Source organism: Stigmatopora argus, chromosome 23 (assembly GCF_051989625.1).
Source record: "Stigmatopora argus isolate UIUO_Sarg chromosome 23, RoL_Sarg_1.0, whole genome shotgun sequence".
Classification (NCBI taxonomy): Eukaryota; Metazoa; Chordata; class Actinopteri; order Syngnathiformes; family Syngnathidae; genus Stigmatopora; species Stigmatopora argus.
The window spans coordinates 6,503,092-6,521,202 of NC_135409.1; the positions used below are offsets into that span (position 1 = coordinate 6,503,092).

The window sequence follows — 18,111 nt, forward strand, 5'->3', positions numbered from 1 at the left end:
CAGATGGGTAATGAATCAAAATGTGTTTTCATTTAAAAAGTAAGTAAGAAAAAGCACAAATACTGAATGTATATAATGATTTAAACAAGTGAACCGTGTTTACTGAATACTGGAATTAATTTATTGAAGCGATATATAAAATAAAAACGCTTATACCCATATTCTGCCTCAAGGGGTGAAGCAGATTGCAAAAATCACAATGTCAGTGAGCTTTTAGATGCATTTTCTTATTGTATTTACCTTGCAGATGGACATTTATTGTAACTGTAAACAACACTGCCCTCCTGTGGACATTTTAGGGCCCTGCGTAATGTTTACGTCAGTCCAAAGATGCTTTCACAACTCAGAGCCCAGCTCGCCTTCATTTTTTTTGTCCCATATGATTTGAAAAAACATTTAAAACATTAACTAAAAAAAATACACTACTTTAACCCCCCCTGAAATCGTATCAAATAAGAATCATTTGCATCACTTTTAGCTATGTAGTAGTTTCACTTTCGAGCTCAAGCGAAGGCGTGGCTAAAAAAACGCTCATCAAATAACCGCAGACAAACGCCGTCATTTATGATGAGATCATTTTTTTCATGTAGAAATGCTCAGACTACAATCTGGTGAGAGGAAATGATCTTTCATCAATGCACGACCTTTGGCAATTACACGCTTCCTGGTTACGCTGCGTCGGGATTTTGCCTAGGGGAGCCGAGCCATTCCTGATATATATATATATGTATTTATTTATTTATTTATGCGAGCGACCACCCGCCCCCTTTTGCCCGCCTTGTTCACGCCCCCATCCCCATTTGTGTGTGTGTGTGTGTGCCCAGCTAGGTTATCAGGCAGGCAGGCAAGCAGGCAGGAGTCCCCGGCATCGGCGCAACACTGACGGCTGCGACTGACTCACGATCGAAGAGAGGGGCAAAGATGGAGCACAGGGACGCCGGCTTCAACATCCTGCTTGCAACTGATTCCTACAAGGTACCCCACCGGTTGATGATGATGATGATGAGAGGGGTGGGGGGGTCTGATGGATGGATGGATGGAAACGCATTGAGTCAAGGTGGCTTCACCGTCCGCCCATCAGTCCCAAGGCCACCGCACTGAGGTGGTCGAGGCCAGGCCGATTCGATCCGAGGATGCGGAGATGCGGAGATGCGATTGGAACAAAGCATCCCCCCCCCCCTGTCGCCTTGCTAAATTCATCCCCGGAAGTACCGTTCGAGACTCGGCTTGCTCCTCTATCCGATTCGCGTACTAGCCGAACGAGCTAACCTGCTAATTTGCCTGCAAGTCAATGGGGAAAATGGATATTAAGAAGCTAACATTGGTTAGCATCAAGCTATTAAGTACCCCGTAGGGTAGTCCGCGATCGTTTTCTTCGTGCGAAAAATCCAATTCGCAAAATGTTATTATTACAGTTTATTACAATGGGTTGAAACAAGGGATCGTTTGAGGGAGAAGCGAAAAGTTAGTGTTAATGACCTTCGCCCCTGCTGCGTTGTCTGGCTGCCAAGTAGCGCCGCTATCAAATCTTTTTTTCGATCTTCATTTTTTTTAGAGTAATGCTACCTAAAACACACTCCCTTCCTAAAAAAATGGAATTAAATTTGCTTATATGGTCATCGCTGAGATGGTTGTCAGCCTTGTTGCCATGTACCGTGGTCACGTGATGCTTTCTCCCAGCTGTTATTGGTTCAATTACTTGCTGTATAATATTAAATGTCTTACTTCATTTATTTATATAGGACCATTTGAGTCATTTAACTGTACGATCTACATTGTTTGAACCACAAAATATAAGCATCAACCCCAAGTGCACTAGTGTTATTGTCAAATGTCCAAATAGTTCCCTAACCTGTCCCACAAAAGCTAAATTTCAAGCCCAAACCTCAAGTTTCACTTTCAATAGACCAGCAATCAACTATCTCCAAACTCATCCTGGTTCATCAGATGGCTGCAAAAAAAAAAAATGAAATCTGGCCATTATGATGAATATTGGACCACATTACTAACTGTATTTCTTTATTGATATTGAATAGAACTCCGAAAAAGACGACCGGCCAAACTGGCGTTCTCAATTTTACATGAAGATAAACCTCCTACCTATTGTTTGACAACATGAACAGCGACAAGTGTAGAAATGGAAGGGGGGGTTACGACATTTAGGTAGAAGCCCGCCCCCTTGCAGCAGCTCATTTTCAACACAGTCTCCAGTCAAGTCCCAGACAAGCCCTGAAGTGAACTTAATGTAATTTTTTTATCTAGTTTGTCCCCATCGCATTATAGAATAGGCCAAAATTTGACAGAATAGTAGTAGACTATGAACTGGTCTGCATGCGTGGACAGCTACACGTCCTCCGCTGAATATCTTGACTCTATTTTAGTCCTTGAAAGGGCACTGACAGGGGTCAAATAAACTGAGTTGGTCCGTGACATTTATCTTTAGGCTCGTGTGATTAAAGGCCAACGTGCCACTAAATCAAATTCTTGTTCTGGACTCCAATTCCTTCGAATCGTAGCTCAGACTTAATAGTAATGCATTAAAAGTGCCATGTTTCTTTTTACTGTCATGGTGGATGAATTTAGATTCATTCAATTTGGTACTTTTTATTTGCATTTGTTTGCATGGTTTCAATGAGTTGTCTTTTTTTGTATAATTATAATTTCATGTGTTGCAAAAAAAACTTTCACCCCTTCACATTTTTTTCCACATCTGGAAGCAGTGCAACCAGGGGGAAAAGCAATGAAAGGAAGTTAACAGACCATTTGGAATAATAAGTATTGATGGACAAAATATAATATATGATTCAGATATTTCTTAGGCCAGCAGAGAAGGCCTTGAAGGCCCTGACGGCCTGCCACTGTTAAAACGGCACGTCTTGTTTGGCGATCTACGCCAGACGTGTCTGGCAGGTCAAATCTGACCTGGGAAATTGTAGTAATAATGTTACAAAACAAAAAAAAACCATTGTGCAATTTGGAGATAACGCACGCCTTACTAGATTAGCGGTTGAAGGGTCACATCAAGTTTATTTCCTAACCTTTGTTGACATCAGACTTTGCAACAACGCTCTTGTGTTTGGTTTGTGTACGTGCAGGTGACGCATTACAAGCAGTACCCCCCCAACACCAGTAAAGTCTATTCCTACTTTGAGTGCCGCGAGAAGAGGACGGATCCCACCAAAAGCAGAAAAGTCAAATACGACAAAACGGTCTTCTATGGCTTGCAGTACATCCTCCACAAATACCTCAAAGGTAAGTTGGGAGCTTTAAAGGCTCTTCGACATAGCATTTTTCAGCCTTGAGTCTTTAATACATTGAAAAAACAGCGCACGGTTGGAGTTTTCACAACTAAAGAAAACAAAAGAGTGGTCCACAGCCCCCTAAGAGGATTTCATGGCATGGCGGGGGAGCGCCAAGCACACAAAGGCACAGCTGCTCTCTCAGCCAATGAGAATGGATCACCAGAACAGCCAACCCCCCCGCCCAACCTTTGCCTTCCCTTCCAACCAGGCTCAATAATTAACCTTTGCATTACCGTCATTTGATCCCACATTCAAAGTGTACTCGAGGACGCAGAAATTGAAACAAAGTGAAATTCAACCCTTGGCTGGTCCCCTAAAAATTCAAGTTTGAGCCCCGTCATTGCACACAAATTCAAACAAAACCAAATGACAGTCAAATGGCACGGCAACGCGCTCGTAACATAACATAAACAAATTGAAATGAACTTGGATTACGATGCAGACACACTTAAAAATAAGTTTAATCGAACCTTACACTCAACTTAATTCTAATTTTGTATTAAAGTTTGATACCTTTCTTCTTCCGGGTTGGCTCTATTTGCCCCGCCTCCACCCTGACTTTCAGATGCAACCTATCGATGGTAGTTTGCTTTTGTATTCCCTTCGAAATATTCCAAAAATGATGCACACAAATGTCCTCACAATAGGATAACGTACGACCACTTGCACCGAGTATTATATATAACCAATGTTCCCTCTAAGCTGCGCGCATGCGCAATTGCGCACTACTCTCGTCTCTCTGAGCACAGCAAATCATATGGAGCGCACAAAATAAAATCCCATTTTTTTTAAAGCTGTGAGGCCGACCCGCTAACCACTCATCCGCCGGGCTGCCCATTCATAGATATTAATCATTACATTTTATTATTACTAAATCATTTATGTGTAGTAGACATACACCTGTTTATGGCAAGTGTGATACTGGTGTGTGCCCATAGCGAGCAATGATGATGTTTCTCACACTGGTACTCAGTGTGCTCAGGGAGGTTGTCTTTCTGCCCAGACAAACAAAAAATTAGAGGGAACATTGCTTCCAGGTCACTTCCCGTAAATTTTGGATCATTTCCCATGGGCTGCTTTTCTTTTTTGCCATTTAATTTGACATGCACTGCCTCTTGTGTCCAGGGAAAGTCATCACTCCAGAGAAGATCCAGGAAGCCAAGGAGGTCTACCGGGAGCACTTCCAGGACGACGTTTTTAACGAGAAGGGTTGGACGTACATTTTGGAGGTGAGGAACGCCAAGTCCCATGTCGCCAGAACCTTAGAGAGAACGCTATTTGGGGAGTTTTGAAAAGTTCTAACACCGGCGTTTTCCAGAAATACAACGGACACCTGCCTATAGAGATCAAGGCCGTGCCGGAAGGAAGCGTGATTCCCCGTGGCAACGTCTTGTTCACCGTGGAGAGCACCGATCCCGAATGCTACTGGCTCACCAACTGGGTAGAGGTAAATCTTATTGCGACGTCCATCGCTGTCAGTGGCTCTCGGCAAAAGTCAACAGAGCACACGTGACGGTCAAAAAGACACGCGTCATTCAGAAGATAATATAATTCTAGATGCGGCATTCTGAATCACAAGGAGCTCGCACGCTGATCTCATTTTATAACCACAGCCATACTGTACACACCTCATTTACCCATTCCGCAACGACCACTATTTTTATTGGACATTAGTCAAGGTCATGAGGTGAATTCCGTACTATGACCTCGCCTGAATACTCTCGTACTCACAGCAGCGTGCATTTTTTTGGGGGGGGCGTAATCCTGCCAACAGACAGTCGAACAAAGTCCAACTATTCAAAACAAACCTCCCGCGCAGAGACAATAGCTTAGCCTTGGGTGACGACACGCAAGCGAGGTGACTTTCGCCGCATGCTCACATTGATTGAGTTTGAGTTTGATTTATTTCATAAGGGACAGCACAAATTAATGAACATATTTATATTCATGTTAATGAACGTAAATAGGTACGATTGTAGCGGAAGGCTATTTTCCATCTTTAGTCCCTTGAGTAGTTTGAAGATATAAACGAGGACACATACTAATTTTGTTGGCCTAACAGCCAGGCTTTAAGATGATTGGCTAAGAGGTTCAGAGACGGGAGTTCACATTTGTTGAATTGGTATTTAGTTCCAGGTATGAACAGAGAAGGTGCTTTAGCTAATTTAATTTTGAAGGGAATTACACAGTCACCTCTAGAGCCAGCTATTGTTGATTTGTTGGATTTTTTTGTACAAAATTTTGCAGTAGAGCACATGTGTCAAAGTGGCAGCCCGGGGGCCAAATCTGGCCCGCCGCATCATTTTGTGTGGCCCGGGAAAGTAAATTATGAGTGCCAACTTTCTGTTTTAGGATCAAATTCAAATGAAGAGTAGTATAGATGTATATTAAATTTCCTGATTTTCCCCATTTTAAATCAATAATTGTAATTTTTAAATCAAATTTTCTGTGTTTTTAGTTCAAAAATCATTTTGTAAAATCTAAAAATATATTTTAAAAAAAGCTAAAATAAACATTGTTTTAGATCTAGAAAAAAATGAACATTCAGGGCTTTTAATCCAGTTCTTTTAATCCATGTATTAAAAAAAATCTAAATATTATATCTAAAATGGTCCGGCCCACGTGAAATCAAGTTGACGTTAAAGCGGCTCGCGAACCAACCCGAGTCTGACACCCTTGCAGTAGAGGGAGGTGCTTTGTGTTGGAAGATTTTCTAAACTCAGATGACATCGTCATATTTAACTATATTGTTCCAGTTCAGGGGTTCGTGTTTTTTTAAATATCTGACAGTGGTGGTGAGTCACATGATCCACTTGTTTTGGCGCCGGTCAAGTGTGAGGAGAGCAAGGAATGCGTTACTTGCATTTAAAACGAGACACCTATCTGGCAGACCATCCTGGTGCAGATTTGGTACCCCATCACCGTGGCAACCAATTCCAGGGAGCAGAAGAAAATCCTGGCCAGGTATCTCCTGGACACATCCGGAAACTTGGAGGGACTGGAGTACAAACTGCACGACTTTGGATACCGGGGAGTGTCCTCGCAAGAGGTACAAAATACTTTTTTTTCTCCATATGTTTTTGTGGATAGATTTTTTTTAAATAATAAAAGATAAATCCCGTTTTTAATTTTTTGTTTTGTTTTTTTACAGACTGCGGGCATCGGCGCCTCCGCTCACTTGGTTAACTTTAAGGGCACAGATACAGTTGCCGGTATCGGTGTGATCAAGAAATATTATGGCACTAAAGACCCAGTTCCGGGATATTCGGTCCCTGCTGCAGAACATAGGTACGCTCTAATAAACCTCAAAAGATTTTCATTTAAGTAAATATAGCAGGCTAACCGATGGTGCAGTGGTTACCGTTTTTAGTCGTTGTTGTTGTTTTTTATTCCCCCAAGAAATTGGATTGAATACAAAAACAAGCTCAATATTATGTCAGGCTTTTCAGATAGTTTCCTTTTTTTCAATAGTTAATTCTTGCAAAGAAATAAAAAAAACAAAACAGCAAATCAACTATTACTCACATTTTGGTTTTAGCTAACTGGTGTTTACACTGCTTGAAACAACTGATGATGTTTTGTTGTAAAGGAAGTGTGCGAGCATACTATTTTTCCAGTGGCGGTCCGTGCATTTTCTCGCAGCGCCTTCAATGAGTAAAATCCACTTCCTAGCAGCATTTAGTGATTAAATACAAACATTAGCTTTTCAGATATCAGAACCGGGCCCACAATTGAAATATTATTTAGGAATATAGCCATATTTTACTCACCAAAAATCCTTTTTAACTGTACACAATATCCATCCTCCTTTCTTTCTTCCTCCTTTTCTATCGCCATCGAAGCTAATGCTGAAATTCGAGCCTGTCCTGTCGTATTTCTGGCATAATCCGTCTTGAAAGTGGCTTTAAATCAACACAACAATATATTTGCTTGTGCAGCTCGCTCCAGATATACCTTGGTAGCTCTGGCTAATCCCTAGCCAATCATAGTTGGTGAAAGCGATGACTCATTGTGACAAGGCATTGTGGTGTTGCCAACTCGAAATCTGATTGGTTAAAGCATAAGCAACAGTCATATCGACGCTTCTTTAATGCAGTAGAGCCTGCAGAACTGATTGTGAAGGCCTTAAGGCAGATTTCTGACCCTGGCAACAAATAATGGCTGAAATGTGATTGGTTAAATGCTTCAATATGAAAACACACATCTGGAAGCAGTGCAACCAGGGGGAAAAGGCAGTAAACTATGGAAAATTTGTCGTTTTTGACAGCATTCTGGCAATGCTTGTTTTTTAGCACCATCACAGCATGGGGCAAAGACCACGAGAAGGACGCCTTCGAGCACATCATCAAGCAGTTCCCCAACGTGCCCGTTTCCATTGTCAGCGACAGCTACGACATCTACAACGCCTGCGAGAAGATCTGGGGCGAGGACCTGCGCGCGCTCATCGTATCGCGTTGCGCCGAGGCGCCGCTCGTCGTGCGACCCGATTCGGGGAACCCCTTGGACACGGTGTTAAAGGTACCCCCGCTTCTCCCACTTTTTCCTCCCGATGTCCGGAGGCTGACGGATGCACTCACGTTCAGGTTTTGGAGATCCTGGGCAAGAAGTTCCCACCAGAGGAGAACGCCAAAGGATTCAAGGTGCTGCCTCCTTACATTCGAGTCATCCAAGGAGACGGTGTGGACATCAACACTCTCCAGGAGGTACAAACATTTACGATGACCTTTATTTTTGCTGTCGATCCCGGAATGGCTTTTTGTTACAGTGGTACCTCGACATACGTTCTTAATCCGTTCCGAGACTGAGCTCGTATGTCGAGCTTTTCGTAACTTGAGCGAACGTTTCCCATTGAAATGAACTAAAAACAAATTAATTCATTCCAACCCTCTGAAAAAACACCAAAAACAGGATATTGGATTGGAAAAAATGTTTTATTTCTTCTAATTCACCATCTATTCACAAATTAACAAATAACTAGTGGTTTGATAGTACTAAAATGTGTTTAATAGAACTATAAAATTAGACGCGGAGGATACACAGACGGACATACACATACGTAGAAGCAGGCGGGGGGAGGGGTATCGGGGGACTTTATCCACGGCAACAACGCACTCGTAACCGAACAAACAAATTTAAATGAACTTGGATTGATATATACAGACACACTCAAACATATGTTTAATGTAACTTTACACAAAACTGAATTCTAATTTTGTTTTAATCTTTTTTACCTTTATTCTACGGGTTGACTCCACCCGGACGTTCAGCCGGAGTCTTCAAAACGAACGCATCAAGAGTTGTTTGTTTTTGTCTTCCCTTCAAAATATTTCGAAAATGACGCGCACAAATGTCCTCACAATACGATAACGCGCGACCACTTGCCAGCTTGTCAGGGTGCCTCTTTTCTACAAAATCCGAAACCTCTTGCCACTTCGTTGTAACTTTCCTGGGTGATCATCGAGGCAAATGTCTTGATAAATTCCACCGCGGCTTTCGAATTAGAACTTGCTGCTTCCCTGTGTCTGATTACCGAGTATATTCCAGATCTTTTTTTTAAATTTTTCGAATCAGCCATGACTCGCTTTAAAGGGTTCTGAAGGTGTTGAAGGCTCCCCCTTTTCAGATCCTTTCGTTGTTATCAAATCCATGTAAATTCCGCTGGCTTTTTCCACATATAGTTAGATCTCCTGCTAACTGTTATGATTGTCACTGCGCCGGCGGAAAAGCAAGCTCGGTGACACGTACACCACTCTCATATTTTTCAATTATTTAGCGCCTAATGTTGATTGTCAACGTTCGCCTTTACTTTGCACAACTCTGCAACTCTGTTCACTTTGTATGTAGTACAGTGGTACCTCGACCTACGATCAGCTCTACCTACAACATGCTCTTGGTACGATGAAAAATTTGATCGAATAAATCGCCTGCGATACGATCAGAATTTCGAGATGCGAAAAAGCCAGGTGGCCATGACATGAGAGGCTGTTTGTCTTTTTTTGCCGCATCTCTTTCATGTATAACAGATATCTACCAGCACTGAACGATTTATTAAGTTTCCTCCTATGCATCGACCAGGAAACGCACAACGCGCATGCGCGGGCAAAAAGAGGGCTTTCTGGGTAATGAAGTATACTCGTGCACACAACACCGATAGCCAATGGCACCCTTTCTCAGAATAAAACTTCATTACCCACAATCAATACGTGGGTAGGCTGTTATTCCTTCCTTAGCCCGTTAGCTCCCGCGATCGCTCATTCAAGACTACTTCTCGTTGGCAAGTGGTCTTGCATTATTCTATTGTGAGGACATTTGTGTGCATCATTTTCAGAATATTTTGAAGGGAATACAACAGCAAACAGCCCATCGATAGCGAACGTGAGGGTGGAGGCGTGTCGTATCTCGAGCATCTCGTAGGTAGAGCTGCTCGTAGGTCAAGGTACCACTGTATTTGTTGTGATCCTCAAAGATCGTGGAGGGGATGAAGCAGCACCGGTGGTCCATTGAGAACGTTTCCTTTGGCTCTGGCGGGGCTCTCCTGCAGAAACTTACCAGAGATCTCCTCAACTGCTCCTTCAAATGCAGCTATGTGGTCACCAACGGACTCGGGGTGAGCAAAATGTTCACCCGTTTCTATTCTTGAGACACTTTGGGGGTTTGATGGAAAGCTTTTCAGGTCAACGTCTTCAAGGACCCCGTGGCGGACCCTAACAAGAGGTCAAAGAAGGGACGCCTGTCCCTGCACCGGACTCAAAGCGGAGAGTTTGTCACCCTTGAGGAGGGTAAAGGCGATCTGGAGGAGTACGGAGTGGTAAGTTGAGCTTTCTTTGGGTTGTCGGTGATAGATCTGAAAATACAACTTCAGGAACAGGTTAAGAAAGAGTGAGATCAATTTAATAGGAAATAGGTTTATTACCAGACTGCAGGATGGGGAGAGAGCTCGAACAGCTGTGAACCGCTCACAGTCTGTTGTCCTTGCAACTCTCTCTGAATGAACAGTGGGTCAGTCTTTATATAGGCAAACAGAGTATAGTATAGTTTCTATGACAACGACCAAACTCTGGGCGTACTCTGATTAATCAGTGTCAAGTCTCCATGACAATGACCAAACTCTGGGCAAGTTTCTTATGACAACAATGTTTCTATACTTACAAAAACTGATACAATATGAACAAGCAATTGCCAAGCGACTTTGTCATTTTATCTTACAATCTTATCTTACAGTCGGGAAGGTTCTTTACGCATTTTTTCTTCTTCTTCTGTCCAAACAGGACTTGTTGCACACAGTCTTCCAGAACGGCAAGATCGTGCAGACGTACACGTTCGACCAAGTCAGAGACAATGCCAAGCTCAAGGAGAGCGAGCTCAACTAGCCGCCGTCCACGGTCTGCCGTTCGGTAACCCGCTGGCTGCCATTGACGGCAATAGACGTTCATTCAAATGGACTGGACTTCTATCGCCGTTCGTGGCACGGTTAAACTCCCTTCCCTCCCTTTTCGGCCTTTTCTCATCGCACCCTGAAAAGAATTCGAGGCCTCGTACACTGAAGATATATCCCACCCTGGACTGCCCTAAAACTGTGACTTCCTTAAAAAAAAAGTAAAAAAAAGAATGAATACAAAAAAAAATAGAAACTCTATTGAGAGCACGTGAAGATTCTTGGTATTTCAAAAAAATTTGTAAACAGAACCACATTCTTCTCCCAGCTAAAACTTGTAGAAAATGGCCAAAATCTTTTAAAGCGCTGCCTGAATGAATTTTGAAACGACCGTCATCTCACATATTTTATACACACCTGATAGTGTTCTCAAGTTTAAAGCAGCAGTGGAGGAAATGCTCTACAATTGACCAAACATTGACGTCCTGTCCCAAAAAAAATGGCACAAAATGTCTTCACTGGAACGAAGAAGCCGATCAGGAATGACTTCTGGACGTGTGTTAAGTGTGAGACTTTGTGAGGGGTCTTACATCATCAAATCATGTGGTATTACTTTATGCAAATTCTAATTCATGTTTTTTTTTAATACCGTAGTTTCACGATGATAAGGCGGACTTAAAAGTCTGAAATTTTCTCCAAAATAGACAGGGCGCCTTATAATCCAGTGTGCTTTATATATGGAAAAAAATGTGTCATTCGTTGAGGGTGCGCCTTATAATGCAGTGAGCCTTATAGTCGTGAAAATACGGTAGTAAGGTATTTATTGTGAAGGGGAAGCTTCATGACAGACAGGACAGTTTTCGTTTATCACTGCCTTAACGTGGTGCGTCTTTTCGGGTCAGCCAGTTTGTGAATACGGTCACTACGATACGGTGCCGTCGCAGGTATTCAATTTAGGACATTTATCACATGGCAACACTTTTCAAGGCTAACATTTGAGGGAGACAGTAACAAAAAAAACCTGTTAAAAAAGTCTTAAATTGACTTATTATGGAGCTACTCGTCCATCATGAGCCACGCTGATAAAACTACACGGCCACCTCTAACGCGTTGACATTTTTGACTTTTTTTTTTTCATTTTAATGGAATATTTCCCCTTCTTGTTTCCCCACTGCTGTCAAAAATCACCTCCTGGTACTTTGTCCAACTGCACGTTGTCGTTTTGGAATACGCCATGTTGTGTTCACTTTGATTCTTACCTCAAATCAATCCATATAATTTTATATTTTGCAGCCACTAACCTTATTTAACAACTGCGTGGCCCGAAACTGCCTTTGTCGACTGTACATACGACAACTGTTTTGACTGAAAGCAGACCGTGGAGGCGAGTCCGAGAAACCACCACACTAGATGTTATTTTTGTTAGGAAGACCTTTTTTGTATCAACACGGATGTCCAAATCTGCTTGACTTGGAATCTAAGTGTGTGCGTTTTATGGATGATTAAGTGTTTGTGAATTCTTCCTTTTCCCCGTTGTTGACTTCCTCGTGTGTGTATACTGTGTGTTGCTCGTCCCAGAGTCTCACCAATACTTTTAGGCTGACCCACATTGCTATCTTTGTCAAAGACACAATTAAACAAGCCACTTGTCAGTTTGAAGAGGTTTCTTTCTTGTGGTTGTGGTCCAATAACCATTTGAGAAACATGCTGTTTATTTATTTCTGTTTTTTATTTTTTTGAAGGTAGAATCAGTTGTTCTCAAAAGACTGGTTTCAGGAGAATGCTAACAATGTTACCTGTCTTGCAGGATTGTAGAAATTGTCAAAGAAGTTCAGGCTCTCGTCCAGCAGATTGTGCTAAAGAATGCCTTGAGAACCCAAAGGTCAACATTCCATTTGGAGAGGGTGAGATCTGTTTAGGAATCAAAATGGATATGTTAACAAGGGGGGGTGAGAAATGAAGATTTATAAACATTTTCTCATTTTTCAAAAGTTGTTGAAAAAAAACTGCTGTCACTGGCATCCAACTTAAAATCGTTTTTTTTTTATCTGTCTTGTTATTTCATGACTGGCGCTTGCTGCCAATTCTAAAACAAATGGAGAAAAAACTTCAATTGCTTCCTATTTGATCAAAAATTTGGACACTTGACCTGGTTTGGTCTGTAATAGGTCCGCGAGTTAGGAATGAATTAAATGCAAGCTTCAGAAATATTAGGAACAGTTTGCGATGCATTGTGTGCAATAACATTGTTTCAGCCAATGTAAAAGAAATTTTGATAGAGCAACATCTAACTTTAGTGGAACGCGCGACTTGTAATCTCAGCAAGTAGTCAACGATGACGACATATGAGCGTGTATATGTGTGTGTGTGTATATATATGTTTATGTGTGTGTATATATATGTATATGTATGTGTGTATATATATATGTATATGTATGTGTGTATATATATATATATATGTATATGTATGTATATATGTGTATGTATGTATATATATATATGTATATATATATATGTATATGTATGTATATATGTGTATATGTATGTATATATATATGTATGTGTGTATATATATATATGTATGTTTGTGTGTGTGTGTATGTATGTATGTTTGTGTGTGAATGTGTGTATCTATATATATATATATATGTCTTTGTGTTTATGTATATATATGTGTGTTTATGTATATATGTATGTTTGTGTGTGAATGTGTGTATATATGTATGTGTATGTGTTTATATATATATGTGTGTTTATGTATATATATGTATGTTTGTGTGTATATACTATATATGCGTATATATATAATTATTTTTTCCACAGGAAACAAATGTTTCGGTAAAAATTGGGCCTAATTGGAACCACCTTTTATAGTCCCTTTTTTTCCCCCTGTGCTCCTTTTTTTTGCAGCGTTTGCAAGCACACCAACGTCACGCTGTCAAATCACTCCCACTTTTCCCCCCCTTTTCCTCTCTGGACCAACATCACCGACGGACACAGTTAGGGGTTTTTCTCCGTCCCCCCCAAAAAAGTTTGGATCCAACTCAGTAATGACTGGATTTCGCTTCAACCTAATTCCAATTAAGGAGCCGCTGTTCTTCATCAAACTAGTGGAGTGGGTAAGTTGCAAATTTTCTTTGTGTGTGGTCAAAGAATGACTAGGTCAGAACCAGAGAAGAAGGAGGTGTGGTTCCAAATTTTCCCCCTTCATCAAATCTACCCTTAAAGTAACGAATGGACACTTCTCTTTACTTGTTTATTCATTTAGCATGCAAAAATAATGCCTTTCCCCACAAGAATGAATGAAAATCCCATTAATGGTTTCACTAATTTGTGCAGATCTGCTCTTTACACAAAGACCGTTAAAGAATAAATACCACATTTAATAATAATTTACCCATTGTAACAGTTAAGTGACCATAGTTAGTATATACTTTCTTTTGTCTGTCCATATTAAGTGCCTTTACTCATTCCGGAGCCGTTTTAGATTCCCATAATAGGAGTGGTATGAGTCACATGTTGATTGCGAGAGTGTAAATTGTGTCATATGATGAGCTGCTAAAAGGAAGTTGATGATTTTAGAGCAGGAATGTGCAATGTCTTGTGCTTCCCGAGTTTGAAATATAAACAGGAAGTCTGGAATACTTGGAAGTGAGAATGTTGACCCAGATGTTGGCATAAAGACTTTCATACATTCTGGCCACGTATGTTCTATCACATGTTCTCCATGTGGCACCACGCTCGGATGGGTTAACAGGAAGTGCACAGGGGCCGCTAACATCTGGTTCAAGGTCTGGAGTTTTGTGGGAAAGTCGATGGGACTTCTTAAAAAGACAAGAATGGCATTTAGACTAGCGTCTCATGGCATCCTGGCCAGGAATTTTGCAGCGGAATGCTCTCCAAGGAGAGGCGCTTTTAATTCCTTGGCGTTATTTCAAGATGAAAATAATGCCAGAAATTCACTAAAGGCTAAAAAAAAAAAAATGCCACCTTGTTATGTCTAACAGCTCACGGCCATATTTGCTTTCGGAAGCTGCATCAATTTCTCCGCCGAGAACATCGTGTCCGTTTTCTGCGGCGATGGCAAGAACCAGACGCTCCCCGCCAAGTTCCACTACCCCTTCAGGTGAGATTTGGAATTTCTTCAAAACTTGGACATAAACCTTTCTTAACATATTTTTTTTCCGGCTCAGGTTAAGCCAATCGCCTCTCATCGACCACAACGCCACGCTATGCGATCGCGTAGTCAACACGACGTACCTGACGGGAGACTCTTCCTCCTCGGTCCACTTCTTTGTCGGCGTGGGAGTCTTTTGCTTCCTGTACTGCATGTTTGCCGGTTTGGTTTACCTTGGCTACATGCATATTTACAAGAACTCTGACTTGGGACCCATTTTGGTGAGTTGGTATTTGATAGATTTATTATTAATACACTTGAATCAAAACAGGGAGACATCATTAACATACACTGGCTACAACTTGCAAGGAAAATCACTCCCAACTCGCCCTCGTCCAGGATGATTCTAAAGAAACGGCATCTTCCTCTGTCAATTTAGTCAGCGCATAATCAAAACATTTAAGGTAATCTGATTCAAACAATTGCATAAGCTAACCGAATAACACCATTAAGGTCAAAAAACAACTGCCACAACAATCTCATATTAGATCGAAACCAATACAACTGTGTAAGAATTTGCACAAATAAGAATAATAAATTCTTTATAAGGTAAACAGAGCGACCGTATTTTTAAACAATAATGCGAGTATTTTCGGAAGTTGATTCGATTATCGCCATCTGCCGGAATCCAAGTCAAAGCAATTTAAGAGTCCCTCGTAGATCTTCATTGCCAACTCAGATCAACAGTCTCGGCCTGGAACATGGTGTCCTGTTCAGTCAATAGTCCTGAAAACAATTAACTGGCCCCGAAAGCAGCTGTGGGGGGAGTGTCAAGCTTACTCGGTCCTAACATGAAGCACAAATTAATTTATAGCTTCATTACCTATTAAAATGCTTAATGAACATATAGTAACATCCCAGAATAAACCCAACAGTATATTTTTTTAAAGTTGACATACCCCGACGTTACTTCTCAACACAGTTTCAACCACTTTCAGGACATGGTGATCACGGTGGTCGTGGTTTTCTTGTGGCTGGTGTGTTCATCCGCCTGGGCCAAAGGTTTGCAGAACATAAAGGACGCCGTGGACAGCGAGGGCATCGCCGCGACCGTAGCCTTGTGCCAGGAGCAAAATATCACCTGCCAAGTCACCGAGTTTGCCACCGTGAGAGGACTCAACATGTCCGTGGTGAGATGTGACCATTTACATAGAGTTGCTGTGATTGGATTGGATTGGATAACTTTATTCATCCCGTATTCGGGAAATTTCATTGTGACAGTAGCAAGAAAAGGCATAGTTATAAGTTAGACAGTACAGTCGCAAAGGCCGCAGAACAACAAAGCAAAGGCACAAAGTACAAAGCAAATCAAAGTCAATGGGATCATTAAGAATCACCAAATCAAATCATTAAGACAGAAAACCAGCAAAAACACAAAACGAGCAAGAGTGGATGGAGCTACCGCCACCGGCTGCCACTTGAACGGCACCATCTTGCTTTCGGTAGCAAAAAACGGATAGACTCAAAAAGACGTTGTAAAGTTGGACAAAAACTGGAACCACACACAGGAAGTCTTCCACGAGATGGGGACTGTGACCGAGGTAGAGAATATGCAGAGTCACTCTTCCAAGTTTATCCGCACAGTTCCTCAGTAGTCTGGAGCTGAAGACAACAGTAGCAGAGTAGAGCCCCTCAACTCCGTTGCTGGTAAGCGCCGACAGCTCTTCCATCTTCTCCCATGATGGAATGGTTGGTCAGAAGCGTTGCCTCTTCTCCCGGCACTTTTGTCCAGCTCCGAAACTCCGGCGGCACCGAGGTGTTGCTCCCTTCTGCTGCGTATTGTAACAGCTAGTCCCATGTGTATGACAGCGTAGGCATTGCTGAATGGTTCCAAAAAAGAAGTAGCCGAAAAGAGGCCAGGCTAACAGAACAAGGAAAGTTGTAAAACATTAACTTTGTATAAAGTACAAAGTAAAGTAAAAAGGAATGTATTAAGAAATATTAAAATGTAATTTAAAAAAAAAGATAGAAAGGCTGTAAAACATAAGAGTGGCTCCCGCATGAACGGTGCCATCTTGGATCATCTGAATGAATCACATGAAACAAAAAAAAATGAGTAACCACTGCCCAGGTTGTTTGGTGTTTTATTTGTTTTTTGCTCTGTTTTCAGGTGTTTGGCTACATCAACACATTCGTGTGGGCTTTGAACTGCTGGTTTGTGTACAAGGAGACTCGCTGGTACTCGCAGAAAAACTTCAGCCAACCGGGGCCGACGAGGCACCCCACAGTGATCTAAAACGCAGTTTTTGTACCCTAAAATTCCTTATTTTCTGCTTTAATATCCAATTCCTACTCCCTCAAAACAAAGGTAGCAGTGCGATTATGAAGTAGATTTACCAAAGAAGTTCAGGGTACTTGGTTCAACCTATCAGAGGGAAGTTATTCATTCCTTGTTAAGAATGTACGTATATATTTTTTGGGGTTCCTAAGGAAGTTGATTTTCAGCACAGGTTGCTATTTTCACAAAGAACAATGATAGGTGGCTCTTGAATGAATCTTCCCATTTTTACAAAGCAATTCTCACAATTGGCCATTTAATCATAGTTAGTATTGTTGATGAATGTTTTTTTCAATTATCAATGGTGATATCAACTTGATGCTCATTAATATTTTCATTTCCTCTCACTTTCTGCGGTGTTTACACTTGAATTATTTGCAAAGTCTGTTGATGTTCTCTGTATTTTGATATCCAGCATAAAAAGACTGGATATGAAGGTAAGCAACTCCATTTTCCAGATATTCAGAATGTAATATTTTATTTTTGCTTCAGCCCAAATATATTAAAACGCATACATCTTAATTGATATGGCTTTTTAAACCATTTATTATGGGGATTTGATCTTGTTTATGCCAAAAGGGTGCAGTAACCCATTTAAACCACAAGAGGGCCGCGTAGTACTAGAACACTTGGAAATGTGTCGTCTACATCTGCTGATTATTGCCGGTGTGTTAATACATTTGATGTATCCCCCCCCATCTTCCAAAAATAAACCAGAAACGTGTTGAACGAGCCGCACCAAAAACGGATGTACGCGTTCATTCTCCACGCTGAACTTCTGCCCTCCGACGAAAGCCGAGTCTTTCCGAACGTGACGTCAGACGCTTCTTCCTCGCCTCCTGCGTGCAAACGAGCGAGCGAGCGAACGAACGAGCGAAGCCGAAGGGAAGGTTCGTAGCAAAGCAACGCGGAGAAAGAGCAATGGCGACGCTGGTTCGCCTCGTCCCGAGTCCCCGACAGTTCTTCGGCTCAATCGCGT

At 41.6% G+C, this 18,111-nt stretch overlaps 2 protein-coding genes across 3 annotated transcripts; both read left to right on the top strand.

Annotated features, from left to right (window-relative positions):
* Nucleotides 1-561: 561 nt before the first annotated feature.
* On the top strand, nt 562-12,336 carry nampt1 (nicotinamide phosphoribosyltransferase 1). 2 transcript variants are annotated; one of them, XM_077594362.1, is made up of 12 exons: nt 562-611; nt 825-975; nt 3,096-3,252; nt 4,428-4,531; nt 4,621-4,749; nt 6,193-6,351; nt 6,454-6,590; nt 7,595-7,820; nt 7,886-8,005; nt 9,769-9,909; nt 9,976-10,110; nt 10,571-12,336. In XM_077594362.1, the coding sequence occupies exons 2-12, from the start codon at nt 922-924 to the stop codon at nt 10,670-10,672; spliced, it is 1,464 nt and encodes a 487-aa protein (XP_077450488.1). In that variant the 5' UTR covers nt 562-611; nt 825-921; the 3' UTR covers nt 10,673-12,336. The 2 variants fall into 2 exon arrangements, with proteins under 2 accessions (XP_077450488.1, XP_077450487.1); XM_077594361.1 differs by having other exon boundaries at nt 587-727; nt 829-975.
* A 1,294-nt stretch (nt 12,337-13,630) lies between these two features.
* sypl1 (synaptophysin-like 1) lies at nt 13,631-17,877 on the top strand. Its single transcript, XM_077594370.1, has 5 exons — nt 13,631-13,796; nt 14,685-14,803; nt 14,871-15,075; nt 15,793-15,984; nt 16,965-17,877. Exons 1-5 carry the CDS (start codon nt 13,728-13,730, stop codon nt 17,088-17,090), a joined length of 711 nt encoding a protein of 236 aa, XP_077450496.1. The 5' UTR covers nt 13,631-13,727; the 3' UTR covers nt 17,091-17,877.
* The last annotated feature ends 234 nt before the right edge of the window (nt 17,878-18,111 follow it).

What these genes read in the sequence shown, in the direction of transcription:
- nampt1 (XM_077594362.1), top strand. Translation starts at nt 922, where the DNA reads ATGGAGCACAGGGACGCCGGCTTCAACATCCTGCTTGCAACTGATTCC. An exon ending in TGGTCACCAACGGACTCGGG is followed by an intron (nt 9,910 to 9,975) that starts GTGAGCAAAATG and finishes AAAGCTTTTCAG; the next exon opens with GTCAACGTCTTCAAGGACCC. An exon ending in ATCTGGAGGAGTACGGAGTG is followed by an intron (nt 10,111 to 10,570) that starts GTAAGTTGAGCT and finishes CTGTCCAAACAG; the next exon opens with GACTTGTTGCACACAGTCTT.
- sypl1 (XM_077594370.1), top strand. Translation starts at nt 13,728, where the DNA reads ATGACTGGATTTCGCTTCAACCTAATTCCAATTAAGGAGCCGCTGTTC. An exon ending in TCATCAAACTAGTGGAGTGG is followed by an intron (nt 13,797 to 14,684) that starts GTAAGTTGCAAA and finishes TATGTCTAACAG; the next exon opens with CTCACGGCCATATTTGCTTT. An exon ending in GAGGACTCAACATGTCCGTG is followed by an intron (nt 15,985 to 16,964) that starts GTGAGATGTGAC and finishes CTCTGTTTTCAG; the next exon opens with GTGTTTGGCTACATCAACAC.